This window comes from Phyllostomus discolor, chromosome 5 (genome assembly GCF_004126475.2).
Source record: "Phyllostomus discolor isolate MPI-MPIP mPhyDis1 chromosome 5, mPhyDis1.pri.v3, whole genome shotgun sequence".
NCBI lineage: Eukaryota > Metazoa > Chordata > Mammalia > Chiroptera > Phyllostomidae > Phyllostomus > Phyllostomus discolor.
In genome coordinates, this window is record NC_040907.2 from 106,199,307 (window position 1) to 106,214,192 (window position 14,886).

The following is a 14,886-nucleotide window of genomic DNA, read 5'->3' on the forward strand; positions in this document are numbered from 1 at the left end:
TTCTGGGAGTCTAATGCACAGCATGGTGACTATAATTAATAATACTGTACCATATACTTGAAATTTGCTAATAAAGTAGATGTTAAGTGTTCTCACCACACCAAACAAAAAAAAGGTAACTATGTGAGGTGATGAACGTGGTCATTGGCTTGATTGTGGTAATCATGCCACAGTGTATCTGTATATCAAAATCTCACACTGTATATCTTGAATATGTATAATTTTTATTTGTTGATTATACCATAATAAAGCTGGACAAAAAATAAACAAATAATAAATAAATAGATTTCCTTTTAAAAATGTAAGACAATTATGAATAAATTTAACCAAAAGTACACTGAAAACTATAAAACATGATTGAAATAAATTAGAAAAGTTTTAAATAAATTAAAACTTATTCCATGTTCTTGGTTCAGAAGACTTAATGTTGTTATAATAACAATACTCCCCCTAAATTGATCTATAGATTCAATGTAATGCATATCAAAATCTCATCTTGCTTTTTTCTTGCAGAAATTGACAAGTTGATTCTACAATTTATATGAAAATTTAAAAGACACAGAAGAGTCAAAACATTCTTGAAAAATAAGGAACAATGGTGAATTCATACTTCCCAATTTCAAAACTTACTATAAGTTTACAGTAATCAAAACATTGTGGCACTGGCAGATAGTACACATATTGATCAATAGAATAGAATTAAAAGTCCACAAATAAACACTTACATTTATGACAAAGTAACCTTTTATTAAGGTGCCAAGACACTTAATGAAGAAAGAATTATCATTTTTAAAATGATGAATGGGCAAGTAAATACTTACATGCAAAAGAATGAATTTGGATCCCCACATACCATATATAAAAATTAGCAAAATGGATCAAGGGTCTAAATGAAAACTGAAACTGTAACATTCTTAGAAGAAAACATTGGAGTAAATTTTTGTGACCTTAGCATAGGCAACAGTCTCTTAGACATAGCAACCAATGATCATTGGTGCCAATTCACCACCAACAAGAATCCTTAAGTTGGAGTGTGGTGAAAAAAGAAAACTTAATGCAGGGCAAACAGCTCAGTTTTGAAACAGTATGGCTCACAGCCATGCTATGAAATAGCACAAGTGTTATAGCTCAATTATGAAGCTGTATGACTGTTAGGTAGACCTGGGGCGAGGTGGGATCCCCTGGGGAGGCAGCTCAGCTCTGCTCTGATAGGTTCCACTGGCTCTTGTCGACTCCACTCTACCTTGCTCTGCTCCATACAGTCCAATCTCTGCTCCAGCAAGACTTCCTCAGGGTTCCATCTCCAGCCGGGAAATCTCGGTTTTGAGTCTTCAGTCTTCAGTGGAAAGGGAGAAGGTACCTTTCAAGCCAGAAGGAGCTGATTATACAGACAGAAGTCCCCTTCTCTGGTTCCTACTTGGTCCATCCTCATGCAAATAGATTCCAAACCCTGAAGTTTGGTCAGAATGGAGCTGCTCTGATCGATCAGTGAAGATACTATTGGGGATATAGTTGCATAACTCCTATTGGATGAGGAAATCTCAGTCCTATTAGTTGAAATACAATTCCAGGAACTCCTTTATAAAGCACTGGCTCAGACAGCAGGAACACAGTGCAGGCAGGCAGTTCAGTGCAAGTTTCTCCCTGAAGTCTGTTTGCATGACAGACCCCTGTATAGAAATGACTGTTAGGCTTTGTTTTGTTTTGTTTTGTTTTGCTTTGTTTTTAATTTGAGCCCATTTTAGCACCAGGAGTCCTTCTTGGTAGGTATGTACCTTCTTTCTCATGATCCACAGATATGGCCCTAAAATAAAATGAAACGAAAGAAAAATATATAAGTTGGGTTTATTCAAAATTAAAAACTTTTGTGATTCAAAGCCATCAAAAAGTAGAAAGATTGCCCTGGCTGCTGTGGCTCAGTTGGTTGGAGCATTGTCCTGTAAACAAAGGATTTCAGGTTTGATCCCCAGTCAGGGTAAGTACCTAGGTTGTGGGTTTGATCCCCAGTGTGGGTGCATGTGATCCCTGGTCTGAGAGCATATGGGAAGCAACCAATTGATGTTTCTCTCTCACATCAATATTTCTTTCTATCCCTTCCTCTTTCAAATCAATGAAAAAATGTTCTCAGGTCAGGATTAAAAAAAGTAAAAAGGCCACACACAAAAGTAACAATATATTTGTAAATAATATAGTTGATAAGGGACTTTTGTTCAGGATGTGTGAACATTTACACTCAATAGTAAAATGATAAGCCATTTTTTAAAATGGGTCAAATATCTGAATATGTATTTCTTTAAAGAAGGTATACAATTAGCCAATGAACATGTGGAATAAATGCTGAACAGCATTAATCATTATGGAAGAACAAATAAAAACTACTATGAGATACCACTTCACAGAGAATATAAAGTGTTGGCAAGGATATGGAAAAAAGTGGAACCTCATCTATCATTGATGGAAATGTAAAATGGTATAGCCACTTTGGAAAACAATCTTGCACTTCCTCAAAATGCTAAACAGGGTTACCATATGATCCAGCAATTCCATTCCTAGTCTTGTCCCCAAGAAAAATGAAAACATGCATTCACACAAAAATGTATACATGAATGTTCATAGCATCATTGTTAATAATTGCTCAAAAATGGAAACAAGTCAAATTTCTATCATCTGATAAAAGGATGAACACATGGTATATCCATAAAGTGGAATATTATTCTGCAACAGGAAGGAATACAATACTAGTATATTATTTTGCATAGTATCTTGCAATGTGAATTAACCTTGAAATTATTCTAAGTGAAAGAAGCCACTTTCATGTGGCTTCATTTCACAATATGTGAAAGATCACATATTATATAATTCCATTCATATAAAATGTCCAAAATAGACAAGTCTATAAAGACAGCAAGTGGATCAGTGTTTAGCCTGGTTAGAAGAATGAGGAAGGATATGGGAAGTGACTGTTAATGGGTGATGAAAATGTTGTAAATTTGATTGTGGCGATGGTCTCACAACTCTGAATATTACTAAACACCACTGAATTGTACACTAAATTAATGAATTGTATGGCATGCTAATTACATCTCAATAAAGTTGTAAAAATGTTAAAATAAGGAAAACAATGAAGGACTTTAAGTAAGACAGTGAGATGATCTCATCTATGTCACAAGGAAATAACTCTCACTAGAGAATTGGAGGAGGAGGTAGGTAGACTATAGGTACAGGGATTATTAGGTAGGAAGTTGTTGTTACAATACATGCAGGAGATGCTGAAAGCCTGAACCAAGGCAGAGACAGTAAGAAAAAGATAGAGATATTTTGGAAACTATCCCATGATGGCAAAGTTTCTGTGAAAAAAAGCATTCCATGTTCTGCATGAGAGTAAATGCCATATAGGTAAATTACTATAGTCCTTGGGAAAGTAGCTTAATAACATGTAACAAAAATCTCAAAATGTTCATTCACTTTCACTGATTTCTAAGTCATTATCTTAAGAAAGAAAAATTAATGTTTTAAGTGAAAAATAGGTACCATTGCATTATTTATGAGTGAAAGCAACCTAAATATCCAAAAATAGTGGACAAATTAAGGAAATCGTGGAGTATCTATATAATTGAATATTATACAGTATTTAAAATATTTAAAAAGTGAAATTTCATAGGAAACATGTATGTTATATTAAAGAAAATGGAAAAATGACATGAAATTGCACATACAATGTGTCTTTAATGGTATAAATATCTAATGTAGTTAATTTTAATAATTGCCTTTTCTGTATGTTGTTATGAATTTTGTTTCTGTATCAAACTTTTCTATATTTTCTACAATGGTAATTCATTACTTTTGTCAAAAAATGTATACAGTCCTTTCTTATATTTTTTTTAAATTTTATTTTAATCATTGTTCAAATACAGTTTTCTCCTTTTTACTCCCAGTCCAGCCCTGCTCCCACCCCTCCCCACTTCCCTCCTATTACCACCCTCCCCCTAGTTTTTGACCATGTGTCCTTTAAGTTTGTTCCCATGAACCCTTCCCAATGTCCCTTGAAATTCCCTCTACTCTCCTCTGTGGTCACTGTCACCCTGTCCTCTATTTCAGTGTCTTTGGTTATATTTTGCTTGCCTCTTTGTTTTGTTGTTTAGGTTCCTGTTAAAGGTGAGATCATATGGTGTTTGTCTTTCACTGCCTGGCTTGTTTCGCTTAGCATAATGTTTTCCAGCTCCATCCACACTGTTGCAAAGGTTAGGAGCTCCTTCTTTCTTTCTGCTGCATAGAATTCCATTGTGTAAATGTACCATCGTTTTTGATCCATTCATTTACTGATGGGCATCTTGGTTGCTTCCAGCATCTAGCTATTGTAAATTGTGCTGCTATGAACATTGGGATGCACAGGCTCTTTCGGATTGGTGTTTTAGTGTTCTTAGGATATACTCCCAGCAGTGGAATCGCAGGGTAAAAAGGCAGATCCATTTTTAGTTTTCTGAGGAAGTTCCATACTGATTTCCATAGTGGTTATACCAGTCTGCAGTCCCACCAACAGTACACTAGGGACCCCTTTTCTTCACAACCTCTCCAACACTTGTTTGTTGCTTTGTTTATGATGGCCATTCTGACTGGTGTGAAGTGGTATCTCACTGTAGTTTTAATTTGCATCTCTCTGATAGCTAGCGATATTGAACATCGTTTCATGTGTCTTTGGATTTTCTGTATGTCCTCCTTGGAGAAGTGTCTCTCCAAAATACATAAAGAACTTACACGACTGCACTCTACGAAGACAAGGAATCCAATTAAAAAGTGGGCAAAGGACTTGAACAGTCTTTTCTCTTTAAAGAAAAACAATAACCATTTTTTTCTTAGATTTGAAGGGTACTCTAGAGGCATTTTTAATACCTCCTCCAGGGTTTCCTGTAGCAGGTAACTTGCCTGGCAGAGTATAGGTCCCACTGTTGTGGTATCTTCATCTGCCACGACACAACTGTGCCCAGAGCCTTGCATGTTCTCCAATTTGATTCCCAGAGAAGCCTGTCTTTTGATGAATGAAGCCAGTTGCACTGAAATCTGACCTTACTCCCCAGGCATACAGATAGAATAGTACCCTCTTTCTGCCCAGTCTTGATCCCGCCAGGCAGAGGAGGAAGTGGGATTTGCCACCAGGTATAGCGCAGGCTCCCAGAAATGGGGAGCCTGAATCTTTGTACATCCTCAGAAGGGAATGTACAAAGCAGGTGACTTGACATACCCTCTACCTTACATAGAATTAACTTGCTTTTAATTTAGTTCAGTTCACAAGCAGTTAGACCCAATTCTGAAGCTGGGGATGTGGAGGAGGGTGGTAATGGTTGAATGAGGGTGTGGGTGAGGTATAGGTAAATGCAGAAAAAATTTGAGTTGCAAATTCCTCTAGTGCATAAAGCCTTCTAACATCCTTCCCAAACCTCTGCCCACCACCACTTAGAAAGTCAACAGATTACTCCGCTGGGCAGTGGGTTCCTCAGGCAACAACCCTAACTCCAGAAACATTCTTGCTGTGGGGTCCCTATCTTCTTCCCCAGGACTTCTGTCATCGGTCCACTCCGATGAGCTATCTTTAAACAAGCCTAACTCTTTTCCCACCACTCATCCAGTCTCCCAGCCCCAGAGTTTCTTCAGCCCCTTGTCTCTGAAAGTTGGCTGATTTCCTCCAGACAACCCCAAATTGGGTTTTCTTGTCCTGGCCTCCTTCTCTCTGGCTGCTCTGCTTTCCACTGTATAATGTCAATTTCACGGCCTGGGTGTGGCTGGCATCTGTCTCATCTACGTGCCCACCTGCACCCTGCCCAGAGTGACATTCAGCCAAGCCTGAGGAAGAAGCAATGCTGACGGAAGTCTCATCTCACCCTCAGTGTCAGTTCACATGTGGCCTCCACCAGAAAGCCTCCCTGACTCCCCAGGTCCTCTTTCTACTGTAGACTTCCAGAACACACAGTATGGGTCATTGTTCCTGTCGCATGGCCTCCCACGCATACTGGGGTTTTTGTGAGAACATATGTTTTGTAGGGTCCAGGGAGCCCAGCGCTATCCCCTCACTGAAGCCTGGCAGTAACGGGACTGAGGTCGGAAGTGGGAGTAAAGAGTGGTAACAGTGAATGGAAGACTGAGTGGATGGATGGATGGATGGATGGATGGATGGATGGATGGAAGGATGGATGACAGATGAGGTTGCTCCAGTTCCCTTAGTACTAAAACAAACATCCTGTCAGGTAAGTGAACGCAGGAATGGGTAACTCCTCCAGCATCCAAGGCGGTCCCCTCCAGGTTAGAGCTGCAGGAGCAGAGGACTCGGCCGGCAGGGCGTGGTGTGGGGTGGGGGCGGGTAGGGGCGGAGCGGGGGCGGGGCCCAGACAGAGCAAAGGGTGGAAACAGCGCTTGGATCCTGGTGAGCTGTGGACGCCCCGGGACCAGCGTGCAGGGACTGCAAGAGCTCCTTGAGCCCACTGCCCGTGGCGCCCGCCCACCACCATGCCCTCCTACACAGTTACCGTGGCCACCGGCAGCCAGTGGTTCGCTGGCACTGATGACTACATCTACCTCAGCCTCGTGGGCTCCGCCGGCTGCAGCGAGAAGCACCTGCTAGACAAACCCTTCTACAACGACTTTGAGCGTGGCGCGGTGAGTGCGCTGAGGGACTGGGCAGGGGCACCTGGGACCCCCGGTTGGGGGACGGGGAGAGAGACCCAGACGGAGGAATCTCGAGACCCATCAGAGCAGCCAGGACCGGGCTGGAGGTGTGTCCTGCAATCTCTGTGGGAGACTTGGACCACGAGGAAGCGCATCCAGGGCCCTGTGGCCCGGCTGGGACCCATGATTGGGTTTTTTTTCCCAGAGCAAGGCTCTTCTCCCCAGGGATCAGGGAAGGTGAAAGCTTTGCTCTCCATTTCACAGATAAGGACCCGAGGTTCTGAGAGGCCCCTTAACTGGGCAAGTGCTACTGGCAGTGTTACTAGTACCCTGCTTTGTAGGATTTCTTCCTCGGGTTGGGGGAGAATACTCATAGTCATGGACCCTGCAAGTCTTTGCCCTGCTGTGAAGCACAGAGGGCACCTCAGAGCAGCTGCCAGCTGTGGCAGAAAGTGCAAGTATGGGGATACAGAGACCTGAGTTCCATCTGGGCCTGACCACTAGCTCATTCTGTCTCCTCTGGGCTTCAGTTTCCCCAACTGCAAAATGAAATGGTTGGCTTCAGGCAAGTCAGGTTTTCCTGTGGGACCCCAAGCCCAGTTAGTGGCTTAGAGTGGCCCTAGCAGGTGTCTCCACAACAAGATGGCTTCAGGACTGGTCCCCAGAGGAATTTAGAGGGAAAGAACAAGAGAATCCAATTAACGAGAAGCCTTGCAAACCTGAAGGTTTTCACTGACTCCCAGCAGTGTACACCAGGGAGCATTCCACCCAAGGTGTGAGGGCTCAGTGGAAGAAGAAGGGGAATGGCACTTACCTCTTCACTGGAGACTGAGCTGGGGGAGTTTGGGAAGCAAAAGGAGCCAATGTTTATTGTACCCCTAGTCTGTGGTGCCAGGTGCTGTCTAAGGCCAAGCATAGGTGTTCTTACACAAATGGGCTCCTGATGCTGACTTGGGCATGAATTCTAGCCCTGTGAACATGACAGGTCACAGTTCTCCTGGCCCATGTTTAGTAACATGCCCAGCCCAGTGGCAAGCACATCGGCAGTGGCTTATTTACTGAGGCAAATGACTATTATGATAGTCCCAACAACTGTAGGTCCCCATAGATATGTTCCTTTCCACCACCCCCAGCTCCTAAAAGAGACCAAAGAAATATAGACTTCACAAAGCTGTCTTGTCACCACTTAGTTGATTATAAGGTTGAATCACATAAAATTGCTCAGAGTTGATTATGTTTAAAAGACAAAATGGCAATTTAATATGGCTCAACCAAATATTGGATAAAATTTGTGATGTGTATTTTAGGTTTCCAGAGCCTAAAGCATGTTCCAGATTCCAAACTCCAAGTAGGCTTGATTCCTACTCTGGAGCCTCAGAACCTTGCTACGAGCCAACTGGACACTTAGCCTAGTTCAACATACAGCATAGGGCAAAAGTATGTTTACAATTGTGAGTACACAAAAACAGTTTATTCTTGCATTATTATTTATTGATTATTGTATTATTTTTCATATAAACAACTGTAAACCTCCTTTTGCCCCACCAAGTATTAGCTTGGCTTGAGCTCCCTTCACTAAGAATTAGGTGTTGAGTATAAGAACAAACTGTTATTGCTTGGTTTCCCTTACCAGGAATCTGGCCCTGGGACAGAGGTGCAGTAGGGCTAATTAGTCATCCATTTGAAATGACACCCTCTGTCATTTCTGAAGCATCTTCACTTATTTCTATTATTTATGCATTCCCCCAACACCTTGGGGAGAACAGGATACAGACTATTTCCCTTTTATGAGTGGGTCACAGTGGGCCCTGTTCTCTTCCACACACTGAACACATCAGTGTGTTCACTATGCAGTGCAGGGCACCCATGTGTGGCTTCTCCCCGGAAGAGCCACAGTGGTGTGGCCATAACGGACTGTTGATTAGAAGAGGGATGCAAGCACTGTTCTGTTTGTTATTTCCCTCCCTTGTTCTGTTCTGTCTTCCTAGCCCTGAGAATTCATTCAAATGCCATTGTGATTCAACACCTAAGTGAGTGTCTCAGAAGCAAATTTCAGGAGAGATTTGCATGTCACATTTCCATTGGGGTGACAGGGAGCAAGTGAGGGAGGCTGCTGCAGTTCAGGGGAACCAGCTGGCTCTGAAGTGCTCTTTAAAAAATCAGCTTTTGAGAAAGTTCCTGTCGATGCAAAGTTACTCCACACTGTCTTTCACAGCCTGAAGTGACTTCCTCATTCCCCAGCCAATGTCTCTTTTAAGGACAATCCGTCCCTTTTGAATAAAGGTGAAAGAAAAACTTTGAGGAAATACTTGCTGAGAAGATAAAGCTATCCCATTTTACTTGAAAAGTGTTACTTGAAAAGTATTAATCATGATGGTTAATAACAGTAACAGTAAAGATTATTTCAGGTAACCAATTCAACCATTTCCAGGTCATTAGCAGGTCAACACCCCCTATTCTCCCTTGGTCAAATAATGTACAGGACTGACTTTTTTTTCTCAATAAATTGAGTCACAGAGCCCTGGTTATTCTCATCAGAGTTCTGCAGAGTTCAGTCCTCAACAGGACTGGGAGTGGGGAGTCCTCTGCAGGAAGATTCTCTTATAAACAGTCACACCTTCACTGGCTCCTTGCTGTTTGTTGGGGAAAGCCCAGACTGCACCTGCAGAGCCCAGAGACTAACCCAAGTTTGGGAAATTTGACAAACTGATGTGTTCCTTTAATTCTGTTGACTTAAAGTAATTCAAGTAAGATGGGATGATTTTAACAGATCAGAATATTTCTGGGAAATCTTACTTGACCCATTTTTGTTTTATGACAGCATTTTTAGGGAAGCAAAGGGCATCTGGAAGCAAAGGGCATCTGGAAATATATTCTATAAGTGTAAACAATTTATACAATTACATATACTTCTTAAATATACTCAGTGAATATTCTTATAGTATATTCATGAAGAATACATTCTAGAATACCTCATTCTCATAATATATTAATGAGAATAAATGTTTCCTTTTGACTCACAATCTCTCTCTATCCCCCAGTCCTTCTTCTCTGTCCCCTCTTCCCTACACTCTGCTTCCTCTTCTTTCTTCCCTTTCTCCCTCTGCTCCCTATTTCTCACAGTCCCCCAAAGTACCCCATTTCTCTCTTATTTGCTTCAATTTCTCTTTTCACTGTCTCCATTTTCCTCTTTGCCTCCTCAATATCCCTAACCACTGTTCCCTTTCTCCTTTTTGCCCCAGTTTCTCTCATGTCCACCCTTTAATCCCCCTCTCTCTGCTCCACAACATCTTCCTCTCCCCCACCAAACCCCACCAGTTTCTTATCAGCCCTCCAAGATGGGTGTCCCTGGCTGGGCCATTCCATGACTCTCCTCTGTCCTTGCTTTAGCAGAGATCCCTGTTGCAGCAACAGCAGGGGTCTGGGGGCAGAGAAAAATGAAACATTTCTTAAAATGCTAATAAAAAATTCAAATGAAAACTGTTCAGCTAACACTTTGCTGCAATATTCAAAAAAGAGTTGAAAGCAACAAGTGAAATGAGCAAACTGGCCCTTTCATAAAATGAGACTGGTGAATTGCATGTTTTCCTGGGTCCATCTCTCTCCAGCATCTCACACAGCACCTGTCACCTCTGCCCCAAGGAGCTCCATGCTCTAGCCACCTCCTCCCCATCTTGGGGATCTTGCTTTCTCCTTTCCTATAACCACAATGCCCTGCCCAGCCTTCTCTTCCCACTCACCTCATCTCTGAAATCTTATGAAGTCCCAAGAGCTGCCTCAAATGTCATCTCTTAAGAAGCTTCCATGTCATTCCAACCCACATTGTCCCTTCATATTCCAAAAAGGGGTTGAATCAGGACTCAGAGCCAGGTCATTGGCTCCCAGTCCATGGCTTTTCCCATCATGTGGCTGCAAGGGACAGTGGGAAGTACCTGGACTGGCCATCAGACAGGTGTGGATAGTAATCATGGGGCCACAATTATACAATGGCATGGAAGCTGCCTGACCTTTCTGAACCTCAGTTTCCTTCTGTTAAATGGGAACTATCCATGCAGCCATGCATATGTATGGTATTTATCAAGGGCCTGTTATGGGTCACCCACTGTTGGTAGTGTCCACTGTGCTGAATGGACATGAGAATTCAAAGTGTCAGGGCAAATAGACAACAAACTTAGTAGCCACCTTGGTACTGGGTCATGGAGAAGGAGTAAGTTTGGACTTTCCTAAGCCTGGCTTTGCTATTTATGTTTAGGATCCTGTAATCTTCTGGGAGGCCACCTTCCATCCTCTATGACTTTCTAACAGTGGCCCCCTTAGATGCCAAAGCCATAGTTACCAGACGTTGTCCCTAAAAGACTTTCTGAATTAGGTAGAGCTAAACTCCTCAAATCCTTGTTCACTTCCTGTAACCCTGCGTCTGAAGCCGGGGGCCAGCCAGAGGCATACCAGACTGGCCTGCATATCCCTCTAACCCTGCCAAAGATCCTGTCTGATAGCATATTGTATCCTTGTGAGTTTGTTCAGTCTGTTTATCCTGGGTGAAACTCCAAACCCCTCTACCAGGACTACAGGAGTAGGCGTGGGGAAACTGGAAGGTCCCTTCCTCCTATGATTACACCACAGGTTTGTTAAAAGGTAATCTTGCTTTCCCCTCCCTCAGAGAAGTGGCTCCATCTTTTCCTTGTCAGTTACCACCACTAGCCAGACATATGGCCTTCCTTCTAAGGATCACCCAAGTCCTGGAGAGACTTCCTGAGCCCCATCTCCCTTTCTTGTGCATTCTGAAGGTGCTGAGCTCCTCCCTCCCATGAGAGCATCCAACACAATGTTCATGGCATCTGTTACTTGAGAATGGCTGTCCTCTCCCCCTTAGCCCCAGCCTTCCTGGCATCAACCCCCAGGACACCTTCAGCCCACTTCAGCCCCTCAGGGCCACAGAAAAGCCACTTCCCCTGGAGCAGCTACCCACAGCCCAGACCCAGGCCTCACCACATGCTGACTTCCCTTTCTCCGCCTGCACTGCCAGCACCAAAAATGCTTCCCATTCTCCCTCTGGCTGATGGCACCTTCTCCACCTTCACAGAAATTCCCTCCATGTTTTGAGCCAAGAAGTTAAAGCTCATAGGCTTAGTTTCTTTCTCCCACATCTATTTCTGGGTGTGGTAGTAGGGATGGACCTCAGTGCAGGGACCCACACTAGCTCACAGCTGCTTGCAGGAAGTGTGGGGGCCTGCTGCCCTGTGACCCAACCTCCAGGAGACAGGGAGGGAGGGCTAGGTGGCTCTGATGCTCACCGCAACCAGTGGCCTGTGCCCTTGGAGAAAGGAGCTCACTCAGGTCTAACATCATTTGGATTTTTCAATGACCTTGCAAGCTAAGCATTACCTCCCCTTGATAAATGAAGAAACATAGCCTCAGGGAGTAAATCAATTTGCTGAGACTTAGGGTCAGTCACCTTGGTACCCCCTGAGGGTGGCTGTGCTACCCTGATACCTGGCTTACACCCTCCTCTGCCCTTCACTGCCCTCCTCCCTCCTGTGAGAATTTCTGTCTTGAATTCTGCATCTCCATGGCGGGCAAGACACAGAGTGGGATTCTTGTCCTGTCAGAACTTTCCTGCCCTGGCGCACTGCCCTGCCCTGGCCTCAGCTCAGGGGTCTGTCTTCTCTTCCTAACCCCAGAAGTTACCAATCAGAGCTGTGTTCTTCCTTTCTTCACCATCCCTCTAGCTACTCAGGTCATCTAGCCCTGCACTGGGACTCCTTTTTCAACTCTGCACCCAGAGCCTGCTGGCCTCTCCCCAGGAATCAGACAGGCCCTGCAGTACAAAGAGCACCCCTCCCCCAGGTCTCATAGGCCCTGGGGATCAGGACATATTATAGGGCAGAAGGGTTCTTTCACTCTGCAGGAATGAGGCATTCTGGCAGGACAGATATGCTCAAACAGCTATTAGGGACCAAGAAGTGCCATCCCCCCCACACAGCTGGCTCCTTGGTCCTCAGAACCCAGGCTAGACCACAGAGCATAAGAATAAGATTTCCGCTTTCTAACCACAAGCATCTGGGTAACAGCAGCAACCATGACATGCAAGCTGCTCAGTGTGCTCAAAGGCAAGACATTTGCTGAAAATATCTAACTTCTCATTCCACTTAGGTAGTCCTCACAGGTTCTGCTGGTGGCTTGGCAGGAGAGGGATCAGGGATGCCTGGGGCTGCATGCAGCATGAACTTCCCTGTTTACTTTACTCTAGGTCCTGTCATTAAGAAAAAAGCTCCAGGATTGGTGAATCTGGTTTAGAAAGTGCCCAAGGGGTATGGAGTCTAGGGCTTCCCAAACCTGCTGGCCTCTGACAGGCCCAGTGCAGTGCTGGAGCCCTCACCCTTTCTTCCCATCTGCCTTTGAGAGCTGCAGATACACAGGTCACCCCAAGGGCAATGGCACAGGCCCAACACAGAGCTGCTGGGGAGGCAGGCATTCTGCAGACATCCTGGCTAAATGAACTCAGGGTAATACACATGCTCGGAAGACCTCAAAGAGTCCCATTTGCCTTTTCTCCTTCTCAGGTTGATTCTTATGATGTGACAGTGGATGAAGAACTGGGTGACATCCAGCTGGTCAAAATTGAGAAGCGCAAGTACTGGCTTCATGATGACTGGTACCTGAAGTATATAACGCTAAAAACACCTTATGGGGATTACATTGAGTTCCCCTGCTACCGCTGGATTACTGGTGAGGGTGAGATTGTCCTACGAGATGGACGAGGTAAGCAGCTTAGGCCCGTTTGACTCCCTGAGCCTCTCAGGAACAGAGAGGGTTTGCATATTCCCCTTCTTCAAAGAACTGTATCCGTGGGAATAATAACAGTGCCCATTTCTGGCCTGCTTATGGATTTTCACCTGGCAGCCCTAACCTTCCACATGTCCCCCCAAGATATTGCCTCTGTCAAGAATCCTGGATCTACCCGGATGGCGTAGCTCAGTGGAATGAATGCAGGCTGCGAACCAAAGTGTCGCAGGTTTGATTCCCAGTCAGGGTACATGTCTGGGTTCCAGGCCATGACCCCCAGCAACCGCATATTAATGTCTCTCTCTCTCTTTCTCCCTCCATTCTCTCTTTAAAAGTAAATAAATAAAATCTTTAAAGAAATCTTAAAAAAAAAAAGAATCCGCCCTGGCTGGCATAGCTCAGTGGATTGAGCACGGGCTGGGAACCAAAGTGTCCCAGGTTCGATTCCCAGCCAGGGTACATTCCTGGGTTGTAGGCCATAACCCCCAGCAACCACACATTTATGTTTCTCTATCTCCCTCCCTTCCCTCTCTAAAAAATAAATAAATAAATAAATAAAATCTTTTTAAAAAGAGTCTTAAAAAAAAGAATCCTGGATCCCTGGTGCAGAACTGCCTTTCCTCTCTTCATGTTCCATGTTGGATTTCTTTAAAAAAACTGCAAAGATAGTTCATTCCTATTCCCCAAGCAATTGTCATGGAAAGCAGGAATGGCAGGTCACTGCAGGCTTCCCTGTTGCCTGATAGAGGAGCAGAGACTCATGATTCTCATGTTTCTAAGTCCAACCAGCTGCTTCCTGGAGAAATCGGTGATTTCAGATCCAACATACAGATGCCAACTCTGTCCAGTTCCCTATGGTGTCTATACAGAGGACTAAGAATGAAGCTTAATTCCAAAATAGTAGGTAGTGTCCTAGAGTGTGGGCTTTAAAAGGGATACACCTGGGCTTGAATGTAGACTTGGGCACTGTCACTTAAACCTCTGTGACCTAGAGCAGGTTGCCTTGGCTTCCTTACAGGTGAAATGGAGATAATAATGCCTATTTTTAGGATCAGGGCGGGGATCTAGTAAGAGGATATAATAAAGCACATCACACAGTGCTTGGCCCAGTAATTGCCCAATACATGGGAACCATGGTTATTGTCCTTATACTCATAATGGACCTGAGCCCCTCTTCTTCCCTCTGAGCTGGCTTCAAAGTCATCTCATCTTTCATTTCAGGAGTGGAGCAGGTGTCTAAGGGCAGGGTGGGGATAGGTCAGATCATGATTACCCTTTATATTATTAGTTAAGGGAAAGCAGTAAATACAGTCAAGGAATTTGAGTGGCAGGAATTCCAGAGCTCACCTGAAAGGGGGGCTGATAATAATGCTTTTGCAGGTCTCTGCAGTGAAAGGTCAGATTTTTAAAACTTCCATTCCATCACAGACTGATATTTTTGTA

The 14,886-nt window shown here is 44.0% G+C and overlaps 2 protein-coding genes across 5 annotated transcripts in view; one reads left to right on the forward strand and one right to left on the reverse strand.

Annotated features, from left to right (window-relative positions):
- Positions 1-519: 519 nt before the first annotated feature.
- MARCHF8 (membrane associated ring-CH-type finger 8) overlaps positions 520-14,886 on the reverse strand; it is a 175,643-nt gene continuing 161,276 nt past the window's right edge. Inside the window, exon 8 of the mRNA XM_036026690.1 lies at positions 520-1,804. Within this exon, the coding sequence (XP_035882583.1) occupies positions 1,551-1,804 (254 nt within the window). The 3' untranslated portion in view covers positions 520-1,550. The remainder of the gene's footprint in view (positions 1,805-14,886) is intronic.
- The window catches only part of ALOX5 (arachidonate 5-lipoxygenase), a 43,576-nt gene continuing 35,066 nt past the window's right edge, over positions 6,377-14,886 (forward strand). For 3 of the 4 annotated variants that reach the window (XM_028511272.2, XM_036026686.1, XM_036026685.1), the window contains exons 1-2: positions 6,378-6,648; positions 13,221-13,419. In XM_028511272.2, the coding sequence (XP_028367073.1) occupies positions 6,499-6,648; positions 13,221-13,419 (349 nt within the window). In that variant the 5' untranslated portion in view covers positions 6,378-6,498. Of the gene's footprint in view, positions 6,649-13,220; positions 13,420-14,886 lie in introns of all 4 variants that reach the window. The other variant, XM_028511275.2, reaches the window with a different exon arrangement.